This window comes from Falco punctatus (genome assembly GCF_963210335.1).
Source record: "Falco punctatus genome assembly, chromosome: 19".
NCBI lineage: Eukaryota > Metazoa > Chordata > Aves > Falconiformes > Falconidae > Falco > Falco punctatus.
Genome location: NC_137599.1, coordinates 1585974 through 1599731, shown reverse-complemented (window position 1 = coordinate 1599731; position 13758 = coordinate 1585974). Strand labels below are relative to the sequence as shown.

Here is a 13758-nt window from a genome sequence, read left to right as displayed (position 1 = left end):
TAAACTAGAAGAGGGAAGGTTCAGACTAGGTGTAAGGAAGAAATTCTTTACGCTGAGGGTGGTGAGACCCTGGCACAGTTGCCCGGGGAGGTGGTTGATGCCCCATCCCTGGGCACATTCAAGGTCAGGTTCAACGGTGCTCTGAGCAACCTGGTCTGGCTGGAGATGTCCCTGCTCGTGGCAGGGGGGCTGGACCAGATGGCCCTTAAATGCCTCTTCCCACTCAAACTGTTCTATGATGATACCTCCACTGGGAAGGCCCCTGCTCCCTCCCCAGGGTGCTGAGTGCTGCCATCCCCAGATCACCCCACAGCTGTTTGTGGGGTCCAGTGGATGTGCGGGATGCATGGTGTCCAGGGGGAATGTGCAGGGTTGGGGGGTGCATAGGGTCTGGGATGCTTGTGTGGGGTTCAAGGGGGATGGATGGTGTACAGGGAATGCATAGAATCTGGGGGTGCAGAGGGGATGCACGGGTTCTGGGGGTGTGCAAGGTGCAGGACGGGTGCGTGGGGTGCAGGAGATTCATGGGGTGCACTGGATGCCTAGGGTGCAGGGGGATGCGTGGGATGCTGGGGATGCCCGGGGTGCCAGGGGTGCGCGGGTCCAGGGGTGTGCTGGCCTGGGGGTGCGCAGGGGGGACGCTCGGGGTGCCGGGGGTGCGGAGGAGGGATGCTCGGGGTGCTGGGGGTGCGCAGGGGGGATGCTCGGGGTGCCGGGGGTGCGGAGGAGGGATGCTTGGGGTGCCGGGGGTGCGCAGGGGGGATGCTCGGGGTGCCGGGGGTGCGCGGGCCCAGGGGTGCGCGGTGGCGGCGGGCGGGCCGGTGGAGCATCCCCCGGCGTTGCCATGGCAGCCGCTCCCGGCTTCGCTTCCTGCATCCCCGGGGGCCGGCGCAGCCGGATCCACCTGCTCCTTCCCCGACCCTCCGCGGGGTCATAGTCAGGTCGGCAGAATAAATGAACGTGAGCACTAATGATGTGTTCGCTGGCTGTTTATGCTCTCTGTGTGTCAGGGGCACTCACATTTAGAGAGCTCATTATGGCTGCAATTAGACTGCACCATTGCTAGATATTTAACTCCTTTTTCTTTTAAATTAGCATTTTAATAACGTGCTTTGAGCAGGGGAAACAAAATGACCATTTTTCACGGACAAACTTCCTAGCTGTAGGTGCAACTTTAATGGCAAAGTTGCAAGGGAGGTAAAATAAGATCAGGCCGGTTCCCTTCCCACCTCTCCCTGCCCTCTCCCCCTCCTCCCCGCCACCGGGAAAGGGAGGGGGTGGGGGGAAAAAACCAGGAGAGATTTGTATTTGCTTTATCGCACACTCCATTTCCTAAATTTGTTCTGCAGCCAATTATTTTCGCCTTTAAAGTCCTGAACGCTCACGCCTGATGAAAATTAGCAGCCATCTGAGTTAAACTCTGCCTGTGACCTGTGAAGAGGGCTCGGAATAATTGCGTACATGTGTGTGTGCACGAGCGTGTGCGAGGAGCCATCCATCCCTGCCTCCCCGAGCTGCGAGAGGGGAGTGGGGGGTGCGGGGGGGAGCACCGAGTGCCAATTACGTGATGGGTATTATCAAAATATCTTTATACAGTAACCCCCAGGGCTGCGTCCCTCCAAAGGTCACTGCAATTATTTCCCCTTCATTCATAACTCTTTGGCTGGGCTTATAGGACCGGGGGAGGTGGGGGGGGGGACATGAGGGGGGCAGCTGAGGGGCTGGTGGTGGCCACTGTGCCAGGAGGAGGGATGGGGACCGGTAGAGGGGACACTGGCAAAGCCAATGGCCCTGTGACTTTACTGGGAAGTTGCAATTCTCTGCACCCACTCCCCAAGCACAAAGCCCACCCTCAGCCAGCCCCAAAATCATGGCTTCGCTCCTCCATTAGGATTTATGCTCCTAATTAATTGATGACCCTAACCCACCCATCTTTCCCTCTGGGATTGCTGTGGGGCCACGGGGAGGGGGTGAAGGACCCCAGGGGTGGGTGCACCTTCTGCTGCCGGGCTGGGAGAGGCACCTGTGCCAGGACGGGGGGGTCACTGGGAGCGGTGCCCCCCTCTCCCCGGACACCAGTCCCAGCCCCGGCCGGCTCCAGCCCCTTTCTGTAACGACCAGCAGCCCCCAGACAGCCCAGGTCAGGGCCAGGAGCCAGAGCAGGGACCCCCAGACCCCTCCCTGCAGCCGAAATCGCGCTGAGGGTCCCGAATCGGTGGGGAACCACAGCAGGGAAGGGCGGGAGAGGAGGGAGAGAGACGCAGCCTTCGCGAGAACGATGCTTTAAACATTTCCTCTTTCGCATCCGCTCAGCTGTACCTTAGACGCCGCCGTTTCATAAATACAATCCGGGTAGCGCAGACTATAATTCGGTGATAGCTACCCCAGGACATATCTAGATACACTTCTGTTATTTTAATTAAATACTGCATTATGGTTTGTGACAACTTCATCGCTATAGCGTAAATGAATTTGGAATTAAAGTCTTACTTAGGCATTCCACTACTTCCCCCTCCTTCCCCTCCACCCCTCCGTGTTACAAAGCAAAAGGCTATAAAATCAAGATGTTTGTTCATTTACAGATGGAGCAGCTTGGAAAAGGGGGAAAAAAAAATAAAAGGAGAAAAGGCAAGAGTGCAGAAGCGAGTGCAAAACACCGGTGGCTTGCTAGCATCTTTGGGTGGAGGAGAGCACAAACGGGGATGCTGAGCCTTCATGGTGTGCGTTACCGTTCTCCTCCGAACCCGGCTCCTCTGAGCACCCTTTCCCCTGGCAGAGGGGTTTCTGTGCTGTCCCTGACTGTCATTTTTAACTCTTGATTTGTGACTGCTGCAGAGAGGATGAAGCACTGGAAGTTTTAGACCTTTTGGGATTTGGTCCATGGGAAGGGCACAGCAGCAGCCGGAGAGACTGAGTTATGGCAAAGGGAAACTTTTTATTTTATGCCCAGGCCTGGGAGTTTCAATTCCATCCATCTATTAACTCGTCTCTAATGAAACTAGACCGTACGTGACATTTTGCAATATAACTGCTTTAAATGTTACCACATCAATTGGTTTAAATGTTACCCGCGCCTCATGAACCGGGAGATGGTTTTATAATTATCTCCGTCTCTCTCTAATGAACAAAGATTTCTACTGTCTGCTGGTATTTTACATTAGCAAAGGAAACAAGGATGCCTGCTCGAAGCATGGGTGCTCAACAGGCTCAGACAAATAAACCCCACAGCTCGTGAGGGTGGCGGAGGTGTTGCCTGTCACCTCTTGGTGAATCGGTGCCAGATTTAAACCCTTCCTGACCGGTGTTGCCGACGTGCGCTTGGGGTTTCATCCTCAGGTCTCCTCTCGTTCCCTCTATAGCTGACGAACCACCCCCCCAGTAAAAACAACTCGCATCCATCTACCCGCATGCGCACATATATATATGTATATAATATGTAGATCCATAAAACGACGGCAGCCTGGGAAAGTTATGGCCGGGGAGGGATGGGTTTAACGACGACGCTTCGCTTTAATATTTCCCCTCGTAGCAACCCCAAGTGAAATTTCCACTTCCATTTACGAAATAAGCTGGGAAATCGTCGGGCATTTGTTATGCTGGAAACAAAAACCTTTTTTTTTTTTTTTTTTTTTTTTCCTTTTTTTTTTTTTTTGGCCACCCATTTGAAACAGGGCATTGCAGCAAATGTCACCCCCACCTCCCTGGCATATTAGCGAGGGGCTCGTTACTAAATCTCTGTCTAATAAAGGCAGAGTTGACTCTGGAGGAGATGCTGGTTATAACGCTGGCTTTGGAAAATGGAAGGATTGTCACACTTAAAGACACAAATTTCCTCTGTAATATATTCGAATGGAAACCTCTGAATCCAATACTACATGGGCATATCTAATAAATTCACAATATTTCAGCCTCAACAGCCTACGACGGTTAGTTTTAAAGATTTATGTGGTAAAAAATTACTCGGTGATGAATATAGTTTATTCTGTGCAGTATTGGAGGGTATAAGGAATTAAACTACTGTCTTTAACAGTGAATTTATTATTACCTCTGTCAAAGCCAAAGTCTTTAACAGCATTTATTATAAATTTCAGTGCAAAATAAATGGTCAGAGTACGCCTTAAACCTTAAACCCCCCCAGCAGAACCATGTGCCACCCCAGGAGAGGTTCACGGACCCGGGGATAACAGCTCAGCAGCCCCCCATGACCTCCAGGACTGGCGCTGGGGTACCACGGCTGCAGGGAAGGGGACACCACATGTCCCTGCCACGGCCACCACTGCCCCGTGGGGACCAGGGTCCCCCTGAGGAGGGCAGGCTGGCACGCTTGGAGCTGGCATGGTGGTCGGTGTGGGGTGACAGCAGCGGGGTTGGGGCAAAATTTGGGATGGAGCATTGGGGAGCCCCCACAGATGGGGCAAAATCCGGGATGCGGCTTCGGGGATGCGCAGGCTCTGGGCATCATCAGCGCTGCCTCCCTGGCGCTCGGCCACCCTTTTGTCCTCGTCTGCAATGGGTGTCCCCTCATTTATAAAAATTACCTGGGAGGAATGAGGCTGCCAGGGGCTTGTTCTGGACGATTGGTTCCCGCCGGGGGGGCGAGGGGGCTGGCGGGGGAAGGATGGCCCTCGCTTGAATTTGACCGGTGGGTGACCGTTGCCTTCCAGCTGACCCCGCCGTCCCATCCCCATCCCTCCCAACTCAGGAGCCTCCCAGAGGGGTTGTTAATGGGAACCGAACGCTGCTGAGCCTCGGGGGCCCATCCCTGCAGCCCACCCCACCGGAGGCTGAGCCCACCGCCCCGGGATGCAGCTGCGCTGAGCCCCGACCTGGCTCATCACACGTTGGCTCCATCACCCTGAGGTTCAGCGCATCGTCGGGGGGCCCGTGGCCACCCCCCGGCCTCTGCCCACCAGCGAGATGGTCCCAAACCCAGGCAAAATGCCACTAGATGTCACCACACACCTTTCGCTCGGGGTCCGGGGTATGGGAATATGCCCCCCCCCCCTTCCCCCCCTGCTTTCATTGAAAGCAATTGAGAGAATTAACTTATCCGGTTTTATGGCCTGCTTGTCACATCCAACTAAGCCCACTTAAAATAGGAAGTCTCGCTGCATTCAAATAATTATCATAACATACAAATCACTCAGCCAGGGGACAAGGGACTGGTGCCGGGGAAAGGGACGCGACGCTGGCGTTTTGCTGGGATTGCTGCTCTCCCCTCCCCAAATTCATTCCCACGTGTATTAGCCCAGCTGGGCTGCACTGAGCGGCATGGTAGCGTTTTGGGGTCCCTGTAAAGCAGAGGGATGAGATGAGGTACGGGCTTCGCTGCTTGGCCAGCTCTGGCTGTGACCCACCCTGTCCCCGTTATCGCGGCAGCACTGGGGCCCGACGAAGCACTGGTGGCACTGGGGTGCAACAAGGAGCCTCCTGCCCGGGTCTGCAGGGGTGCTGAGCAAAGCCCTTGACAGTGGCATTCCCTCGACTCCCAGTCAAAGGCTCCCAGTGCTGGCACAGGTGCCCAGGTCGGGGGTCGGGGCCATGGGGACACAGCATTGAAGGGACCGCTCCGAGGAGGGCTGTGGTGGGTGACGATGCTGCAGGCAGGACCGTGCATCCCATCTGCTGCAGCATCCCCCACCCTCCCCGCACTCGCAGCCCTGGGGCTGCCGGCTCCCCCCAGCTACTGATGTCCACTAACCCCCAAATCACTTTTTCCCGCTGTTGATGCTCGAAATGTTTGACAGGACCCAAGCAGCAGCCGGCGTGTGTTTCAAACACACCAGATGGATTTTTATATTAGCTACTATTTCATGTTCAGACAGAGCGACCGCACCGCTAAAACGGCAGCCTCGATGCTGCCGAGTTTGCTTCTGTGAGATTAATTCTGCGAAATTAATTGGGACAAGATTGAAAAGGAAATTAAAATGCAGCTGAGTGAACAGGCTTTTCAAACACCTTTCCCCCCCCTCCTCGCTGCCCCCCTCCTTTCCCCCCCTCCGGCCCCACGCCGCCTCCGTTCTGCGGCGGCCGCGAGCATCCGTTGCACAAAGTAATTTACGGGGGAAAAGCTCTCAGGACCGATCGGTTACGTGTGAGGAAGCCAGCACAAGAGTCACAATCTGGAGCCACTGAAGAGAGCGAAAACCCTGCCGTGACTCCAAGCTGTGTCCCCGAGCTGGCACGGGGGGGGGGGGGGACGACACCTGACCCGCTTGGCCGTCGGTGGGATGGACCAAGGTGCTGACAGTGCACGAGCACCCTGGGCTGCGGGTGTCACCCCCCAGGGACAGCCGTGGGCTGCTCCTCGTGTCACCCCCCTGGATAAATGAGGTGATGAGCCAGCGCTGTGGGTTCAGTGCCCGGAGCACATCAGCACCGTCCCGGGGGAAGCAAGTCACTAAATGCTGCCATAAAGTGCTTTGAGATCCACAGATGGGGAATTCTCAACCTTCCAGAAAGGGGCGGCGAAGCCCAGACTCGAAGCTGCTCTCTGCTGCTGCCAGGGATGCAGCTGCCTCTGCGGGGATGCACAGGAGCTGGCCTCAAAAGCACCAGCTAAAAATGCCCGTGCCACACCAGCTGCTAGCTGGCGGGGAGGTGGGTGGGCAGCCCACGCCGGGCTCCGGGGTGCCCAGTGCCAGCAGCACCTGGCTCCGAGCCTGTGGGAGCGAAGGGCACCCGTGCTGGGGTCCAGCCTCAGGGGCTTGGATGGATGGACAGACCTCCAGGGAGAAGCCTGATGCTGCCGACGTTGCTGTCCTGTCCATCACTGTGGCATCCGATCGCCTGTGTCCACCCTGGGGACATCCTGTGGCTGCCAAATGATCTCTGGACCTTTTTCTCAGCTCTAAATGTGGTTTTAAGAAGCCTGAGACTTGGAGGTGCTCTTCAAAGGATTGTACCTGCCGCAGTTGAGCCATCACTGCACCCACTGCCCTTAACCACTATGGTTGGGCTCGACCTTCCCTGGGTGGGTGCCCACCGAGGGCAAACGCAAAACCAGCAAAAACCAGTGTGCTGGCTATGCCCGGCGGCCTGGGGGATGCTGCTCAGAGCATGGGCAACGCTGTGCCCTGAGATGTGGCTGCTGAACCTCCCCAGAAAGGGGGATTGAGCCAGAGATCTGGTTGTTGGCAGCCAAGGAACTGGCCGTCCCAGCACCTCGGCCAGGAGGATGCTGTGCACAGGGGGGATGGTGCTGTCCCCCCTCCTCACTGCCAGAGCTGCACCGAGCACCAAGTCAGGTTGCATCATACATTGCAAAACACCACTAGCAAAATGCAACCCCCTCCAAGCCACCGTCCCCACACTGTATCAGGGTGCAAAAGCGCGTTGCAGAGCATCGCCCCCACCACGCAACCCCCCCAGGTTCATCGCTGTCTCTTGGGGTACCAAGCACATTGCAAAATGCCACCAGCAACGCGCGGCCCCCCAGGCTCATCGCTGGTCCCCTGCCAGATCAGGGTGCAAAGTGCATCACAAAAAATCACCCATGAAATGCAACCGCCCCAGTTCATTGCTGCCAGTCGAGGTCACCGTGGTCCAGCAGGGACCGGCTGGGAGCCAGGACAGAGCCCTGGGGGGACAGGCAGGGTAGGAGGGGGTCACACTGGTGGCTCTGCTCCTGCCCCTGCAGACCTGCTAAGGCAAACACTTAATTTATTCACCTGCGTGTGCTTGCCGAAGGGAGCCCTGGTCACACCCGGCTGAGCAACTCAATTACCCCTGTAATACCTGAGCAACAGCACGTACAGACTCCATTACCATGAAAAAAAAAAAAATAAAATCTGGCTTTGGGGCATTAGAAATGTCACGTGTGAAGACAGGGGGTACTCACAGGAGTGGCATTGATGGGGCAGTCACGGAGGGGGGAGCGGGATGCCGGGTCCGGTTGCTATTTAACTCTGCTCTGGAACTTGATTTTTAGCAATTTCATCAGCTCTTGACCTTGCAATTGAGCCCCAGCCCCGTGCTGATGAACGTGGGGCTGCCGGCGATGCTCTACCTTGCTTAGGATGTAGATGAGGTCCCCGCGGCGGAAGGAGAGCTCGTCGGGATGCTCGCTGATGCAGTCCCACATGCCTTGGTAGTAATTAGCGTAATCTCGCTGGGGACCTCCTGGGGAAAAGAGAGAGAGGTCAGGGTGACAGGGAATTATATGGGGAAACATTGGGGTGGTGGGGAGTGGGGTTGGGGGGGGAGAGGGGCTGGTATTTGTTGGGGAAAGGAAGGAGATGTTGGTGTTATTAATTTTACGCTTCAATTAACAAGCAGAGGCCGAAGAGGTACTGCAGGAAAAAGAGGCTGGTCAATAAATACACGCAGTATCTATCAGTAAACACACATAAACCTGCTGATAAATGTTTCCATTTTGGAAGACCCTGAATTAACGCTATTTACCACAAACCACAAAGGGACCCGAGGTTGCCTTCCCTCTTTCCCAAGCCCTTCATCTCCTCCTCAGGCTCAAATCAAGCTGTCCCTGGGGTGGTCATCCATAACCTGGTCAAGACGGGACACGTGGCACCAGTGCCAGCTCTGCTGAGCAGTGTCCCCACCACAGTGACAGCCATGCCAGGGGCCATGGAAGAGCACTACGGTTAATTAACATGGGTATTTGCACGGGGCTTCTGGGAGGATGCTGCTGGGGGAAGGTGATAGTCGAGTTTATTTATTAATTAAAGCAGCCAAGCAGGGGATTGCAGGGCCCGCTCAGCAAGCAAACCGCACCGACTGCTTGACTGGGAGCGCCCAGAGCAGGAATGGCGATGGGAGGAGGGCAGGGAGCAACCACCTGCCTTCACCCCCTATTGCCAAGAGGTCAGAGAAGGTCCCAAACCTTCCATGCCACGATACAGCCCGATAGCTCAGATCTCCATCTTCCCACCGAGCTGTGAGTTTGGGAAGGCAGAGCCTCCACTCGATGCCTGTGAGCACGGCCTGCTGCAGAAAGGGGAGAGAACGTCAGCCAGCAGACTCTTTTTTCCCTATTTTTTTGAGAAGCAAATGATCCGTTTGCTGAAAGCCGTGGGTTTGGGCTGATGAGGCTGTTGGCAAGCGGTGCCAAGGCTGGGGACCGCCCTGGGCTAAATGTGTGTGTGGGTTTTCTGGAAAACTTCACAGCAGCGTTTCCAGAATGAAACGTTTCCATCTTTGCCAGCTCAGAACGGCATTTCCCACCCCAAAAACTGGCTTAGAGACCCGAGCCACCATGCAAGGTGGGTCGCTGCCATGGGGGCAGAAAGCATCCCACCCTGTGATGGAACCAGATGAGCCTGATGCCAAGCTCTTGCAGAGCCCCACGACCAAAGGAGATGCTGCTGTGCCCAGTTTGCAGGCTGGGGAAGCGACCTCTCCCAGCACATCCAACAGATCCTTCACAGCATCAAAAAAACACTCCCCGAACCCGCAGAGTCCCAGTTTTCCAGCACACAAGGCAACCATTCAAACATGCTTCTGGACCAAAAACTTCAGGCAGGAGACTGCTCTGATGGCATGGCACCAAAGTGGGGGTGAATCCAGATGTCACGACATGGACATCTCCATGATGTGACCCCCATGGATAATTAAAGCCAGTAAAACCACGTTCTGCAGGGGTGTGGGGACTGAGCACTGGGGCTGTACCAGCGGTCTGTGCTGCTCTGCCATGCGGCTGAGCCAAGCCCAGAAAGCATAAATAGAAAATATTGAGCACATGTTGGAGGAAATGTTTCTAATATGGTATAAGGGACCGAGTGATAAGGGTGCATCTGGAGTGCTGTGCCCAGATTTGATCACCTAAATATGAAAAAGGACATTACAGAGATGGATAATGGCACAGCAGGGAGCAACTGGAATGACTCAGGGACTTGGGGAACTTAAATAGAAAGGCTGGGAAAAAAAAAAAAGTAGGTCTGCATCCTTTGGAAAGTATTAAAGGGGGAGCACACAGTGGTGAGGAGAAGATTGTGGAGGGAATAGCAGGAGTAGGAGCTACTGAGTTATTTAAGCTTGTGCTAAGTGCAGGAACCAGAGGTTATGAACTGGAGGCAGAGGAAATATCAGGGCGTGCGGGCACCGAGCAGGAGGATGAGGCAAGCAGCAGCTTTGGTAGAGGCCAGCAAACAGTGTAATTAACAGAAAAGGTCGTTATGGGAGGAGGGTGTGAGGACAACATCGCAGTGCAGGGAATAACCTGGTACGGGGGGAAGGTGCTTGGCACCAACCTGCTGGTGTGCAAGGGTGGGGAAAGGCTGCACCGGTGGCATAAAAAATACCGGTAATTCTGTGGAGCATCATCATTAACTTGCTGCTAAAGAGATTTAAATGTAGCGATGCCCCGCACCAGCCTCTGCTCCTCTTCAGAGTTCTGCTCCGTGTCACTGAGGTATCGGGAGAGGAAGAGGGTTTGGATTGAAACAGAAAATACATCTCCCTACAAGTCGTTTCCAGAGCCAAAAGCGCCCATTCCTGCCTGGAGCTCCCCCGGGACAGGGAGCCGTGGGGCTGCTCGCCCACACCGAAGATGCTGCCAGGAAGCTGGAGTCAGCCTTGTTCCAGTTGTCCCTCATTTAGCAGGAACACCTGGGAGATGCCTCCCTATCCCACATCTGCACTTTCCTGCTTATCAAAGGAACAAGAAGACCTTAGAGGCATCTTGCCATCGCATCAAAGAGTGGAGAAAGGAGAAGCTGCTGTGAGACAGAGGCTTTGCAGAAGCCCTACGCAGGAGCCTGGACATGATACTCCGCAAACATAAAGGGAGGAATATTTCCAGCCCTCAGGAAGGTTCGTGCTCCCAGAAGTTTGTGTGTTTTCTCCAACTATGTCAGCTGGTCGGATGGAAGGTCTCACCCCTGCCTCCAACCCTGCCTTCAAAAGGTCAGAATTAATTGCATCGGATGAGGAAGATGCCTCACGATGAAAGCGCGGCCGGGCTCTGCGCTTAATCCCCAGCCGCAGCTTCAAAAGCAACGGAGAAGTTTGTGCCAGCTGCTAAGAATATCTTCTGAAAATTAAGACTGTTTGCAGCAAAGGGATCCTGGCTCCCGTTTTAGCACTTCAGGACAAGGCCAGGCGGGGGAGGGTTTCTCTCTGCAGCCTCCACAGGGGACAGTGGGTGTCCACGATCCTCCCAGGCTGGGTGGGACGTGGGTCAGGCCCAGACAACCCATCCCAGGGCTCCTGCACGAATCCCTCTCACTTTTACAGCGAAGAGGTTATGTTTAAATAGCCCCGGTGCCCCGTCTAGACATTTAAATCTGTGTTCAGGCAGAGCCGTGATTTCAGTGTGACTGATTTACACTGATGTAAGTGGGACGAGAGCCTGCTCCCGTGTTTATGGGCCTTGGGGTCATTAAGAAAACCAGCCAAATGTGACAACCGCATCATTTTCTTCTGCAGCCTGAGCAGCCCCCAGAAGAGGCTGTGGGAGAGGCACGAGCCACCCCAGCCCCTTTGCTCCGGGCGTGTTGCTTCACAAGCTTGTTGATGCTGAAACCTAATGACAACCGTCCCCAGCTCAGGGCTTTTCACTGCTGTGCTCACGCTAGGTGAAACCTCCCGCCGCGCTAGGCGTTGGGGACTGCGATGCGAAGCAGGCTGCGAGGCTTTTTTGTTTTCCAAGTAGAGGAATTTTGCTCTGTTTGTATTCGGCTGGTAAGCTCGCACTGCAGCGGCAGCCCCGAAGCTCAGCTGGTGCAGAAGGCAAGGGATTAAGCAGCCTTGAGAGGAGCAAATGGGTGTCTTGGCAGGAGCAGCCTGAAGCTCTCAGCTGGATCTGCTGGGCTGCTCCAGCATCGTGGCATCCTTGTGGTTCTTAGAAATTAGAAACAATAGCATTCCATTAGCCAAATGCTCATCTGGCACTTTGGCCGTGTGACATAATTAAGAAATAGCCCCTTCCCTCCCTCCCTGCAGCCCAGCCCTCTGCTCAAGGGCTCCCATCATCTCTTTCTCACCGTTGGGCCAGTTGGCCAGAAGCACAAATTACCAAGGCAAAAGGCACCAGGGCTGGGGTTCCCGGCGCTGCCATAACCTTTCCCCTTGAAATGCAGCCCAGCTTTTCCGAGGCAAGAGTCTAATATATTATTTAGTGTAAAAACAGACACAGGACTTAAAGCAATCATGACAATGCTAATAACTAAACCAGTTATAACGATTAACAACAATTACAACTGCCAGGCAGATGCTAATGAGTATGAGCAGGGTGTTTAAATGGCTGGCAGGGCTGTGACAGGCGAGTGCCAAAATCCTTGGGGTGGCCTTGGGGTGCAGGTTTGTTACCACCCCCGGCACCAGCCTGCCATGAAGCCGTGCTCTGCTCCCCACTGACCCTCACCCCGAGCTGCAAAACCCACGGGGGAGCTGCTTTCCCAAGCCTGCGCCTTTGGATGTGTAAATGCTGGGGCAGTTGTGAAAGGCAAAGACCAACATGCCTGTGCACACATGTCCCATCACCTTCTGCTTCATACCCCGCGCCGAGGCGTCCCCACGGACAGATGTACAGCCCAGCTTTAGGACCACAGTTATAAAGATCGGGATGTTGTTTTTTCCGAGCTTTGGGTGCTGATACCAGCTGCAGCTGCCACATGCTCCAGTGGCCAAATAAGTCATCGGGGGGGGGGGGGGGGGCTGCTGGGAAACAAGCTCTGCAAAACCACGCGGGGTGGAGAAAGGCTGGCTTGCTCCGGTCTCTGCAAGCAGCGGGGACTTGACCCTGCCTGTGCTACCAAGATTTCAGTAGCAACAGGTCTGAGCACTCTCCTGGGCTGGGGACAACTACCCAAGAAACATCCAAGGGGGTTTGATGTTGGCTGAAGGGAACTGTTGGATCAGGTGTTCCAGAAACACCGGCAATGGAGGCTCCCGGGGTGCTGGGAAGGGTAAACCAGCCGGGCAGTGCCTGGGGTTCTCGCGCGTTCAAGGGAGCACGAGCGTGTGTGAAGCCGGTATAGCCACCCCCCACCCACAGCATCCAACACCGAACCTCCAGCCTCCAGCACCCGGCAAGTGGGATGCCCGCAGTCAGACCGTCCCCTCCAGACTCTGGAGCGGGAGGATGGTGCGGGAAGCTCTCCCGAGCCGGGCTTTGCCAGGAGGATGTGTTTTCCTGTCCGGCGAGGAGCGACAGGGCGGCAGGAAGCCCCCAGCCAGTCCAGCCCCGGCTGCTCGGACACAAGTGCTGCTTTCCTGTGCCGGCACGGAAGCGGCGATGGAAAGTGAAGCAGGTGGGATTGGGGAGGAAACAGATCTTCCGCTCCCATCCCATGGTGTGGGTCCTTAAGGAAAAAGCAGGGGTGGGGGCCCTGGTGACCATGGCAGGCTCTCAGGCTACTGGTTCCTGGGGTGGTGATGCACGTCCTTCCAGCGCCAAGATCCCTCCCTGCGGCAGCTTCCTCTGGACCATGACTCGCTTCCTGCCCTCTCTCCAGGGTCTTTCTGCCTCTCCCCAGCCCTTTGGGATGCAGCGGGAGGGCTGGCTCCCTCTCTGTGGTCCGGGATGGGATAAAGGACAGGGATGGGGGTGCCTCCATGGGAGATCCTTCAGTGCACAGATCTCACCAGGCAGGAGGGGGGATGGATGCTGGGGGTCCTCCATCAAAAGCTCACTAAAGCCACCCCTCATGGACTGTCTGGCCAAAAAGGAGGCGCGTCCCCCATGCCCATAGCATAGAGAAGACTGGTTTAGCCACCCCCCATCCACAGCATCCAACACCGAACCTCCAGCCTCCATCCTCCAATTCCCCAAGCCCAAATTATCTGAACTTCGCCAGC

General features: G+C 55.5%; 1 protein-coding gene across 2 annotated transcripts in view; it reads right to left on the bottom strand.

Moving 5' to 3' along the window:
- The window catches only part of SKAP1 (src kinase associated phosphoprotein 1), a 155991-nt gene that overhangs the window by 5762 nt on the left and 136471 nt on the right, over positions 1-13758 (bottom strand). For both annotated transcript variants that reach the window (XM_080369528.1, XM_080369529.1), the window contains exon 11: positions 8009-8121. In XM_080369528.1, the coding sequence (XP_080225654.1) occupies positions 8009-8121 (113 nt within the window). The remainder of the gene's footprint in view (positions 1-8008; positions 8122-13758) is intronic.